Source organism: Sminthopsis crassicaudata, chromosome 1 (assembly GCF_048593235.1).
Source record: "Sminthopsis crassicaudata isolate SCR6 chromosome 1, ASM4859323v1, whole genome shotgun sequence".
In the NCBI taxonomy this organism is placed as follows: domain Eukaryota; kingdom Metazoa; phylum Chordata; class Mammalia; order Dasyuromorphia; family Dasyuridae; genus Sminthopsis; species Sminthopsis crassicaudata.
The window spans coordinates 629,060,407-629,074,251 of record NC_133617.1 but is presented as its reverse complement, the minus strand read 5'-3'; the positions used below and the strand labels follow the sequence as shown (position 1 = coordinate 629,074,251).

Below are 13,845 nucleotides of genomic sequence, written 5' to 3'. Positions count from 1 at the left end.
AATAGGTTAATTATTCAAGGAAAATGATTGTGAATATAAGATTGTGTGTATCAGCAAGTTAGACAATGACTGGTGACTGAAGGATAGTTACTCCAAAGTAGTACTTTGCCCCCAGTGGAAGATGAAAAATTAGTATATCTGGAGTCAGAAGACATGGTTTCAAATCCTGACTGTCTACTTTTAAACAAAATTATTTGTTCTCCCTGGAATTGGGTTTTTCCATCAGTGAAATAGGGGCGATGGACTAGACACACTCTTAAAGTTTCTTTCCAGCTCTAAGTCTTATGATATATTGGTACCATTTAATAATCTGCACTTTCTCTACGTGCAAAAGCAGCACACCCCAATGTGCTGTTAGGGATGAGAACAGAAATACAACAAAATTCAGCAATGTGAAAACCCCCAATTGATTCTTGGTTTTCCTTAATCATGGAAGACCAGGACAGCTTGAGTAACTGAATCTTAAAGAATGGAAAATCTTGATTTTATCCCCAAATTTCCATTTCTTCTCTAGTCAAATTGTTTTTCTTGGCGTATTCAGCAAAAGAAACGGATGTGGGTTTCATCTCTTTTTCTATTTCATGTTTTAGTAGATTACTGACAGGCAGGTAAATTAACAAAGAAGCTGACACCCAGAGGGTAGAACTACAAAGTATCTCAACAATCCACAAATCAGTCATCAGAACCTAAATCACAAAGTTGGCTTAATCATGCTCAAGTATACTAACCTACATTTATATATAGCACTTTAAATTTTTTAGAGGGCTTTCTGTCCAATAATCTTGTGAAATAAGTAGGGCAAGTGTAAAGCCTCATATTATAAACGAGAAAAACAGGTTACTTTAGAGGTTAAGTAATTTCCCTTTGATTATATAATGAGAAATTATCAGAACCAGGACTCAAGCTCAAAATCAAAGATTTTATGAAGAGAAGTCTAGTGTTCTTCTCACATTCAACATGGTGGTCCTAACTAATTTTCTGACCAATCAAGTGTGTTTTTTTATCTCCATATTTATACTATATCTAGAGACAAACCAAATCACTAAATGTGAGGTGATGTCATAATGTTACCTTGACCACTTTGTATCTCTCGAGTAGACGACACAACATCCTTGCTTCCAATTTCCCCACATTCATAGCCATCCGCACCTCAGCTTGGGAAATTCCTTTGGTGCCTCTGCTTTCAACTATTTGGAACAAGAAGAGAATATTAATTTACTCAAGAAAAATTTACTCTGGAGCCTACTAAGTCCAGAGCAGTGTGCTAACAATAAGGGGGACAAAGATAAACTAACACTACAAAGACAATATGTGTTGACCTGAAAAAGTCACCAAGGGGTAAGTCTATTTTTCTTTTTGAAAACATACATATTTTTTAAAGCAATAGAATCCCCTAATGCAATCAAACCCCTGAGATGCTACCATCTCCTTTGAGTTAAAATGCTGTATTGAATATTAAGAAATCCAAATGCAGATTTTCCAAATAAACTGCTGTTTCATTTAAGTGAAAGCTGTATGATGTCTTTCTGATGATCTCTTACAGGGACTTTTCTGACAAAGTATTAAGGTTGGTGGGAAAAGGGTACCTGCTACTTTCTAAAACAGCCATATTGGCTGAGGTACAGTGGAGAGGATAGTAAACCTGGTGTTACAAGACCTGAGTTTGCTTCCTACCTCTGCAATTTATTTGTTAAAATATACACTTCTTGAGGGTTGTGCCTGTTTTTGCTTTTCTTGTATTCCCAGTATTTAGTACAATTCCCGGCACATAGTAAGCACTTTATAAATGCTTGGTGACTAACATATCTCTGCAAGTAATTTAACCTCCTTAAATCTCAGTTTTTTTAAGATATAAAAAGGGATCAATCAATCAATCAAAAACCATTTAGTAAGTATCTTCTCTAATTACAGAGTAGAGAAACAAATACAATGATGAAATGATTTTTACTGTCAACTAAGATAATGTTAGTACTACTTCACAGATTTGTACTGAAGTTCAAAAGAGTAAATTTACATAAAGTCTTGTAATCATAAAAACAACCTCACATACATCTACACATATATCAACTATGATTATTTTTTCCTCCATTAATTAATATCTAATTTTTAACTCTCCCCATCTTCCACTTCTGAAATGGAAAGATGTAATGACATGCACAATACACTGTAATAGCCCCTGAAGGCATCAATACATTACAGCATAATATAAAAATGAGTGTAAAAATATTCACAATAGACCACAGAACTCAGAAGTACAGTAATTGTTGACATGTTGCATTATGACCCTTTACTATTATATATGTTGTTGCATTGAGAGTGAGTCATCAAGAAAGAAGGCAAAGAAGTATATTTTACAGCAGAATTCATATATTCCATGCTTACTATGGATTGTGCATGTCCTACAAAATGGAGAAGACCTCTCTTTGGAGGTCTATTAGAATAAGACCCATTTTCTTCTTCCTGTACCATTAGTTTACTTCTCACTTTCAGAAAGTAGTCTTTGACTACCTTTAATAGGAGGATATATGGTTTATAAACCCCAACTATGACACTAGAAGTTTTAGTCTCATTTCTGATATTAATTTGCTAGATGCCAAAACATACACTTTTATTTAGTTTATCCCAATAATAGTAATAAATGATATTTCCACAGAGTGTTAAGGTTTTCAGAATGTTTTATATATATATTCCATTGGAACTTCACAATAACCTTGGGAGACAGTTACTACAAATATTATCATTCCCATTTTATAGATGAGGAAACCAGCTCTGAATTGCCTACAGTCATACAAGTAATAAATATCTATGGCCATGTTCATATAAATTTTCCTGATTCCAAGTCCAGAACTTCCTTCACTATGCTGTGCATCTTCAGTTTCTGCATCTGTAAAATGAGGGTAATGATAGCATCTCCTTCGTAAGGTAGTTATGAGCATCAAGTCAAATGAAATGCAGGAAGAGCATTTTGTAAAATTTAAAGCTACTATTAGAGATAGATAGGATCTACAGAAGATAACTTCTAGACTTGGCGTCAAGAAGAACTGAGTTTGATGGGATGCTGATACATGGTTGGTGGAACTGTGTATGGATCCAACCATTCTAGACAGTAGTTTAGAACTATGCTCAAAAAGTTATCAAACTGTGCATACCCTTTGATCCAGCAGTGTTACTACTGGGCTTATATCCCAAAGAGATCTTAAAGGAGGGAAGGAGACCACATGTGCAAAAATGCTTGTGGCAGCTCTCTTTGTGGTGGCTAGAAAATGGAAATTGAATGGATGCCCATTAATTGGAGAATGGCTGAATAAGTTGTGGTATATGAATGTTATGGGATATTATTGTTCTGTAAGAAACAACCAACAGGATGATTTCAGAAAGGCCTGGAGAGACTTACACGAACTGATGCTCAGTGAAATGAGCAGGACCAGGAGATCATTATACATGGCAACAAGATTATATGGCGATCAATTCTGATCAGGACACGGCTCTTTTCAACAATGAGATGATTTAAATTGTTCAGTGATGAAGAGAGCCATCTATACCCAAATAGAGGACTATGGGAACTGAGTGAGGACCACAACATAGCATTTTCACTTTTTGTGTTGTTGTTTGTTTGCATTTTGTTTTTTTTTCTCCTTTTTGATATGATTTTTCTTGTGCAGCATGATAACTGTATAACTACGTATACATATATTACACTTAACATATTATTTAACAAGTATTAGACTATCTGCCATCTGAGAGGGTAGGAGGAAGGAGGGGAAAATTTGGAACAAAAGGTTTTGCAAGGGTCAGTGTTGAAAAATTACCCATGCATATGTTTTGTAAATAAAAGACTTTAATTAAAAAAAAAAAAAAAAAGAACTGAGTTTGAATACTGCCTCATACTAGCTTTATAAAACTCTGGGCAAATTGCTTAACCTTTTTGAGTCTCAGTTTCCTTATCTGTAAAATGGGGATGATAAAAGCACCTTTCTCACAGGTTTACAGTAAAGATCAAATGAGAAGTGTAGTGGCTTACAAACTGTAAAATATTACATAATGAATGAAAAAGCATTTATTAAGGCTTACTATGTGCAAAGTACTGTGCTGAGCTTCAGGGATAAAGACTGAAAAGTAAGACAGTCTTTGCTCTCATGGAGCTCACATTCAATACTGGAAAACTACACATGCAGGAGATTTCAGCTGCAATGCAGATGTAAAGGCCCAAGTATTCTTTAGAGTACAATGACAAGGTAAGCAGGAATACATCTTTTTTAATGGCACTTGAAGTAACAAACCTTATTTGTTTCTGAGGTTAAAAACCATTATATGGTACCAACAATTTTAGTGTCTAGAACTTTTTCTTCCTGAGTTTTCAGGGGCTGTGGAGGAGATGGGGACTTCTGCTATTATTATTATGGGTAGCTTTTCTCAACAAAGGTGCCTGTGGTGAATCAGCATCATAGATTTTTGGGGAAAGGAGTATAGAAATCTTGTTCATTTTTCTCATTTTATAAAGAAATTAAGGCCCAAAGAGGTTCACAATCTGTCCAAGGTCACAGAGATCATAAGAGGCAAGGAGAAAGTTCAAACCCAGAACTAATTAGATTTGGGATTAGTATTTTTCATACCAAAATCTAAGAGATTATATTTTTCCCCCTTCCTAGAAATTAAGCTAAAATTCCTCCATTCTAATACCAAAATAGACAATATAAAAATACAAATTGTGCCTCCTATCTCTTTACTGTCTCAAACTGAGTAGGACTAATATACTTCATATTAAATCTAATTATTAGCAAAGAAAATTGATGCTCTCATGCATAACAAAGTAGTAATTATAGAATGAGTATGCAATTTCACAGCCCCCTTCATTCCTTCTTTTTAAAGCTAAATCCAGGCCTGTTTCCATACTAATCTTCTTAACACTTTGAATTTCTCTTTAATGTTCACATTTTTACTATTTTAATAAAATAATATTTGTTAATTTTAACATTATTTTTTAAGATTTTAACAAATCTTCATTTGACCTCACTATTCCACTTTCTATTTCTTTTTCTTTTATACCTAAATATTTCAAATGAGTGAATTCCACACATGACTTCCAATATCTCAAAATATCTTTAACTTCCTATACTCATACCTTACACTTAGTTGGTACTCAGCAAATCTTAATTGAATGAATGAATGAAAAAAATGACTGCAGCTGGTTTTCATTCTCACCTCAGTCACTGAAATAGCTGGTCACCAATTACCTAATCAAGCTCAAAAGGTTACCTAAAAAGACTCACTCAGGACTAGTCTTCCAGAACAATGATCACTTCCTAGCAGATGTTTTAATAAATAACTGAACGAAGGCTTCTTTCTCTACCTTCTCTCTGTCCCTTACTTATTTGTTTTGGTCATAGTTCAAAATCTCTAACAAGTCAACAAGTTTTGTTTGCTCTGTTAGTTTTTCCTTTGACATGTTCCTTCTCCTTTGCTACTTCTAATCAATGCCTTAGTTACTGTAGAGCTTTATTTACTGCAATAATCTAATTAGTCTCTTTGACATTAATAGTTCCTCTCTTCAATCCATCCTGCAAATGCCTCTAGCTGAATCTTTCTAAAATGCAACTTTATCATGTTCCTCCTTTGGTTAAGCACCTAAAAAAAATACCATTAAGTACTTATTTGATGCTTAATAAATGCTTGCTGATTAAGATCCCAAATAGTTAGATTCTAAATTCCCTAAGCTGACATTCAACTGTTTCTATCAATTTGATTCAATGCTTTCAATGCAATCCAACAAAAGCAATTCTTATTTATATAATTCTTTAGTGTGCAAAGGCCCTTACTTACATCCTACATACTAGATATGTCAAAAATTACCATTCTCATTTTATAGATTGTGACTATTTCAAGAAAACCAAAATCCAAATCCATATTTCCTATCCCTGAGTTAAGTGCTGTTTCCACTCTATCATGGAGGCATCTGTTCTAATTTTTGTAGTGCTGTTTGTTTATATCCATTAGATTCTCTACAGTTCTCTCTTTTATGAATATACATTTAACTTTCCAATAATTCATGAGTTCCAAAGATGATAGTATTTTCTACTTCTTTTCTACTCTCTGAGCAGCTAGCATAATGCTGCTGAATCGATGTAATATAAATAGAATTACTGATTAAACTTGAAGAGGAGTGGGAGGTAGAGTTAGATGTCTATGTCTGTGTAAGGGTCTAACAATGAAGCAGTTAATCCTTTGCATGGCTTCATATCATTTTTGCTTGGCAGAAAAATTCAGAATGAACATCCCAAGACCATTAAACAAAAAGAAAGAAGACAGTATAGTAGAATGAAGAAGTCACTGCCCTTGAAATCAGACGCTGGTCCTTACTGTCACTAATGAGGTGTATGGGCAATCTACTTTACTGCTTGGGGCTCAATATGCTTTTCTGTAAAATCAGGGGATTGTACTAATGACGAATACTTCTCACCTCTGTGCTGACAGGCAACAGACTGGGGCTCAGAATGAGACACATATTTTCACATATGGCTAATGGGTGGATCTGTGGGATTTTTCTTTTTTCTGCTTGACTATTTTAAGAGGGGACTTTTTTTTTTTTTGGCCAGGGGTTGGAGAGGAATAGTAATACAGATACTAAAAAGGAAGAAAAATTTAAAAGTCAACAAATAATTTTTAAAAATTAACAGGAGAAAAAAGGGTGTTTAAAAGTAAACTCAGATAAGCAAGTCAATGTATTAATTATCAACACTGTTATATATTAAGCTTGAAATACAAAAAAAGCCCCAAACTGTACATAATGGAAATTGCTGAGTCTTTTCTACTTTCTTCTTCTTTTGAATATGTAAATGTTCATATTTGTTGATAATCATCAAGTTTATAATAATAAAAAAGAAAATTTAAAATATAAAATAAACTAAGGGGACTGAAACACAAAAATAACAGAATATGTTATTTAAACTGATAAATGACAGCATTGTTTTAAGGTTTATTCCACAAATAAGAAAGGCAACTTTAAAGTGCTGTGTGAACTGTAAAGGGGAAAAGAGCTCATCCTAAACCCTTTCTTACTCTAAGACAGCCTTGCAAGTAAATAGAGCAGCTTGCCAGTACTACATAATATTTCCCCAGGAAAATCAATGCTGGTAAAAGAAATTAAATCAGTTGTCTTTACTATTCACTGATCCTCTATAGCTGTTCACTCTAGAAAAGTTTTTCACAGATGGATAGCAGTTTATGAGATCTGCTTTTTGCTTTCATTTGCCTTTTTTATATTTAGGAAATATTACAAAGTTTCAAAGTCAGGGGCAGCTAGGTGGCGCAGTGGATAGAGCACCAGCCTTGAATTCAGGAGGCCCCGAGTTCAAATCTGGTCTCAGACACTTAATACTTCCTAGCTGTGTGACCCTGGGCAAGTCACTTAACCCCAGCCTCAGGAAAAAATTAAAAAAAAAAAAAAAAGTTTCAAAGTCCTCCTCCCCTTATCAAGTACACAGAAAAACCCAAGCCCAGCTATGTGACCTTCTTTTAACCACAAAGCCTTTGGAGGCTCCCAACAGTAGAGCAGTGTGGTCAGAAGAAGCATTTAGGTTATAGCTATCAAAATAGACATCTTTTCTATGACTAAGAATCCTGATTTTAAAAACCTGGACAGAACACTTTAAAATTAAGCTACTTCAAAAGAATATATTAGATGGAGACACCATCAAAATGCTACCTACTTAGTTCATAAGTCTGTGTTAGCATGTCTCTCTCGTAGACAATGTCCACAGGCTGAATAACCTTGGAAATCACTTCATCATCATCATCATCATCTTGATCATGATCATCTTCTACTTTCCGTTTAAATTCTTTCAATAGTTTGAGGCATCGGACCATGACATGTGTTCCTAGGAATGCAAGCAAACAACTTTCAATAAAGAAAAATAAATATCAAAACATATGTAACCATAAAGTTGAAAATTCAATATGTTGTAAATCTATTTACATTGAATACAAAATAATTTTCCTTTATGTATTGATGAAGTAAAAGTCATGTCTCTGTTAAAGATATGTGACTTCTGGCAAGGCACTACTTCTGAGCCTCAGTTTCCCAATCTGTAAGAGAAGAGAACTGGCCTAGATATGTATTTCCCAAGCTTTTGAAATATGATTTTTTTTTTAACTTAAAAAAATTGAACAGACTCTTTAATGAAGGGATTTATAAGAAAGTGAGAAAAAGCTAGCAGGAATTAATAAAACTTTTAAATGAAGTTGTTAACAGTATCTATAAATATCTGAAAAATGTTAATGCATATATATAACAGACTTTGATTCAATACATGGAATTATGTTTGCTTATTTAATATATTGAGTCATGTCATCAACTTTGTTAGAAGTAAATAAAGATCAAAATGGCACAAAATTTGAAGACCTGCACAGATCCCTTTCAGGGATGCCCCTCATTTGGGGACTGGCTGAATAAGTTATGGTATATAGATGTAATGGAATATTATTATTCTATAAGAAATGATGAGCAGGGAGGTAAAAGAGAGGGAGAGAAAAAAAATTTGGAACTCAAAATCTTACAAAAATAAATGTTGAAAACTATCTCCATATCTAATTAGAAAAAAGAAAATACTATTGAAATATTAAAAAAAAACTTCTATAAAGAAATAACACACACACATACACATGCATACACACAAAGTGATCTGACCAACTCTTCCTGTATCTCTGTCTAGAACGCTACCCACCATATACCTATGTGCTACCTGATTTCCTTCAAGTGAGATAGCTGCACTAAATTATTTTTCAGGTTCCATTGAGCTCTAACACTTTGTGTCACAAAGTCCCTTCCTAGGTCTTTAACCTATGCTTGAAGGTTTCTTCTTGCTACAACATTAAATGATCTATGAAATCTTCAACACTGACTGCCACTTTCATTTTGTTTTGTTAGGGTAGCCAATACTCCTAAGCAATCCCAGCAATATCAGGAATCTCATCAAACATAGGATCCCGAAATTATAGTGGAAGCAACTTCAGTAATTATCTAATCCTATCCTCTTATTTTATACAATTATAGAAACTGAATGTCAAAAAATGCAAATAACTAATCTGAGGTCACAAAGATACTAAAGGTCATTCTTTTGTTGTCCTGGCTCCATCCCTTTTGACTGAGTTGCTTTCTGACCTTGAAATCAACTCAGTATAAAGTTCTTTACTCAGAAGTACACTATGTTGTCCCCATCAACTGATTCATGTTCATGTGCTAACAGAGAACAAACCCCAATCTCCTATAAGATTTTCACTTCCTTTCTAGGTAACAAATATTTATTTAGACATTGGTCTTATGCAGACATATTGGATATATGGAGACAAAGTTTAGTAAAAGGAAAGGTAGGGATTCACAGGATAATTTAGGATATTTGGGCATTGGGGTTCTTGTTACACTATCCTTGTACGCAAATGTCTATGCTGTTTATACATATATAGAGTAAAACACAGGAAGACCTACACATTCATTCAAAAGTATGTTCCACTTACAATGCTCCCCAAAACAAAAGCCTTCTATATTCCTACTCTCTGACATGCATAGATGCCTTAGTTTGACACTGAAGGCCTTTCATTTTTCAACTCCAATCTATCTTTCCATCCTTACCTTTTATTAATCTTTTTATAAAGAACCAATGTTTCAGCAAAACTATACTATTGTAATCACCATCTACTTCTTGTCTACCTCTGTTTCTGCTGTTTTGTGGTCTCTCCCTAGAATTTCTTTTTAATACATTCTGATCTCAAGCCTCAGCTCAACTGCCTGTGAAATCTAACTTCATTCCTACAATTTATGGTCTCTCCCTCCTCAGAATTCATATGATACTTTGGATACCATATTCATTCCCAATGATATGAGAACTTAAGGGTTCATATGGTATTATAATACTTTCTTATATTCTCATTTCATCTTTCCTTAAACTCCTTGAGAACAGGACTAATACAGAATCGATTTAATAAATACTTGTTGGATTTAATCGATTCATGGTGGAGCATATCTCCTGCTGCATCAATGAAGAACCCCCCCTCCAAAAAAAAAAAAAAAAAAAAAAAAAAAGTCTCTATGGCAGAATTTGATGACCAGCAAGAGGCAGAAGCAGCTAATGGATAAAACAAAATAATCAGAAGTCATTAGTTATACACTTTCTAGCTATGTGACCTAGGGCAACTCACTTAACCCCAATTGCCTCAGGGAAAAAAAAAGAGAGAGAAATCATTGGTTATAGCGATAACTTTGTTGCGCCCTTGATATACATTCTTTACTTCAATTTCCTCAGGTATAAAGATCAATTTTCCTAGCTATATATCTTAGTGCTAACACTTGACTTCCATTTCACCTAAAGAGCAAAGGTTATTAATCTGAAAACAGGCAATAAAGCTAGTTTAAAACAAACAAAAAAAAGATAATGTTTGAAAAGTCTTCTGAGTTTAGTGGAAGAAAGGATTATAATAATAAAAGGTACCATCAAAATACCAACTGCAATGCAAACCCCAAGATTAATGATGATCCAAAGGAGAAACTCCCAAAGTATCATATGAATTTAGATGAGGAAGAGATAATATTTTGTTGTGGGGATATAATTGAGCTTCAAAGGCAAATGGGTTGGAGTTTGACAAATGGATTAGAATATATCACAAGGAAAATATAGGCAGAGGGAACAAACAGCACAAGCAGAAATGGGTAGGTTGTATGAATGATGATAATAAAAATAATAATACTTTTCTCTAAAGAAAACATAGCATAACATAGTGAAGGAGGTAGAGGAGCTTGAAGGACCTAAGAGATCATCTTTGGAAAATTCTATCAACTGCTCTCCCATGTGTCTATGTGGTATTATTAATAGCTCAGACTTAAGAATTCGATAAGTAATATTATGTCAAAGATAAATAGAGATAAGTAAAAAGATGTTTACTAAAAGTAAAATGTCTTACTAAAGGTCTAGAGGCAGCTAGGTGGTGCAATGAATAGAGCACCAGCCCTGAAGTCAGGAGGACCTGAGTTCAAATCCAGTCTTAGACACTTAATATTTCCTATGTGACCCTGGGCAAGTCAGTTAACCTCAATTGCCTCAGCAAAAAAGAAAAAGCAAAAAACCCCACCAACACCCAAAATTAAAAAGACCAGGTGTTCTGCCTCTAAACCCAGTATTAAATAAATACTTTTATTTAAGTATTCCAGTGCAGCTCTAAATTACCTCTATCATTCTATTTTAAGGTAAGAAAACTGAGATCAGAACAACAAAGTGAGTTGCCCAAAGTCACTCACCTAGTATTAGGAATAGAATGGTGTTAAATTCTTATTTGCCACACCCCCCAAATATATGTTGATATCTTTTATTCTTACATCATCTATATTTCTGAACATATCCCTTCTTCTAACCTAAGGGAAAAAAAACCCAACTGATATAGCCATCAAGTCAAGCCTGACAATATATGCAACATTGCATTTCTGTAAAGAGGAAAGGCTGATACACTTCCTAAACTCTTATTTAGGGCCAAGCTTCTAATTCATAATTACAAGTGTTGAATTTGGGATCTTTTTGAATCAGAACATTCTAAGACCAGAATTCTTTCAACTACAAACATAAGTTTATGAAATGTATGAATCTACACTTATAAAATTCAATAGGTAAAACTATTAGAGAAATACTTTAGCATCTTGTTTCATGAAATATTGCTTTTTAATGGTCCTTTGAAGGACTGATTTGAAAGAAGTCAATAGTAAAAATATACAAAGTCTAGTTCAGCTACTTGGTTTTCTTCTCAAGCTTTCAAATAAAAAATACATTGTTGTACTGTTTTTTTTTTCAATATTTTAAAAGGCCCACATTTGAAAGCCATATCTCAAAATTTTTATCACTTTATTTATGAAGAAATTTCTTGGAATGAACCAAAGTAGATCAGCATATGGTTGAACCCAAGTTTTTTTTTTTTTTTTTTTTTTTGGACTCCTCTTATCAATTATACCATGCTACTTCTTAGGCATTTTGATTCTGAAATATTTTGTAGACCCCAGTTGCTTCCCTAGCAACTAGAGAATATTATTGAGCTCTATATAAAATTTCCTAAGAATTCAGTCTTAGGAGAATCTAAGCAACTTCACAGCACAGAAGAAAAAGAAGTAGATTAGGAATGAGGAGCCTTGAGCTCCATTGCTGGCTTTATTGCCAATTATGTGGTCTCTCTGAACCTCAGGTATTGTTTCATCTGTGAAATAAGATCATCAGCTTAAAAGTCTTCTAAAATCCTTTCTACCACATCATTGTGTTTTAAAAATATGGAAAAAATACATGCAGAAGGTTGAACACAAAGTCAAAAGTTCTGCTCAAAAGTCACAAGTTCCCATGAAGCATTAGCACAAATACCCAGCAAACAACAAATACTTAATATATGTTGGTTAAATAGAACTGAGTCCATCTGTTATAAGGACTGCTCAATTCTGAGTCTTGCATATTTATGCTGCTGAAATGAGCCTATTATATTAGGTTTCTACCAGAAACTACTTGGTTAAAGAATTATGAGTGGAAAATTGAACCTTAATATTTGTGGCATTAAAAAAGCCAATAGTTAAAAATTTACAAAGTCCAGCCTAGTTACTTTGTTTTCTCATCAGCCTTTAAATAAAAAATATATCTTTTGTCCCATTAGCTATGGTTGTGCCATCACTGAAGTTTTTTCTGCTGATGTCTGGCTGGCTTATCATGGAATGAGAGTGACCCTGAATTACCAAATGCTGTGATGGAGGAATGAGCTCTGGCAGGTCCCATCAAGCTGTAAAGACTTTGAGGAAAGCCTTGACAAAGCCTGTGTCCTTTATCCTGGGAAAAGCCTGCTACATAAGCAAGGAACAGCTCATCACAAAAAGGTGGGTGACCATGTGATAAATCTTTTTTGACCACAGCATGAGCTGAATTATTGATATGTATAGTTTGGGATACTTTTCAGCAAAATGGTTGAACATCTTACAAACTGTGACTGAATTAGGGGAAAGAAGCAGTTGAAAGGCCCTCCACTGCAGAATCCATTTTTAGCTGGATCAAAAGCAGCTGAGGAATGCATACTGCTGGCTTCGTGAATCATATGGGACCCATACGTTTGTAAAATTGAAATGCTCCAAAATGCTTGTGAGAGAACAATGACAAGATTCCCCTGAGGGCTACATGAAATATGCTTTTTTCTATAGAAAATTCTTTATGTCAGAGAAAGCATTGTGTTGTTTCCCTCAATATGTAGCTACAAAGTTAAAACATCCCCCCACTTTAGAAAGAAAACCTTCGTTGGAGTCTTTTATTAGTAAGAGCCCAAGAAGAATGCTATTATCTAATAGGGATACTTAGGAAGACAGTAATGGAGTTAGAAAGGCATGAATCCAGTCCCATACTGTGGAAGGGTTTAGAATGGCACAATGTGAAGCATATGGTAACCTAAACATAGGATAGTGGAAAAAAGACTAGAGTCTAAGGGCCAGGGTTATATTATATTCCTGGTTCCACAACTGAGCACTCCAGCAAATTACTTCACTGCTCTGCTCCTCATTTTCATTTTTTATAAAATGGGGATAACAATACTAATACTCTAATTTTCTCAAGGGATTGTTAGGAAGACACTTTGCAAATTTAAAAGTATGGCATAAATGGGAGCTAGTTTTCTTATCTGCTTACTAAAAATCCCAAATCAATACAAAGGTGTTAATAAAAATTTACATTATTATGGTCCTTTGTGCTTTACAAAGTGATTTCCCTCACCAATAAAGTAAGCAGAACAAGGATTATTGTTGCCCCAGTTTTTACAGATAAGAAATCTGAGGTTCTGAGAGCTCTGGTGACT

The 13,845-nt window shown here is 34.2% G+C and overlaps 1 protein-coding gene across 2 annotated transcripts in view; it reads right to left on the bottom strand.

Annotated features, from left to right (window-relative positions):
• GTF3C1 (general transcription factor IIIC subunit 1) overlaps positions 1-13,845 on the bottom strand; it is a 130,465-nt gene that overhangs the window by 64,810 nt on the left and 51,810 nt on the right. For both annotated transcript variants that reach the window (XM_074282772.1, XM_074282773.1), the window contains exons 7-8: positions 7,707-7,874; positions 1,072-1,187 (exon numbers count right to left, since the gene is read on the bottom strand). In XM_074282772.1, the coding sequence (XP_074138873.1) occupies positions 1,072-1,187; positions 7,707-7,874 (284 nt within the window). The remainder of the gene's footprint in view (positions 1-1,071; positions 1,188-7,706; positions 7,875-13,845) is intronic.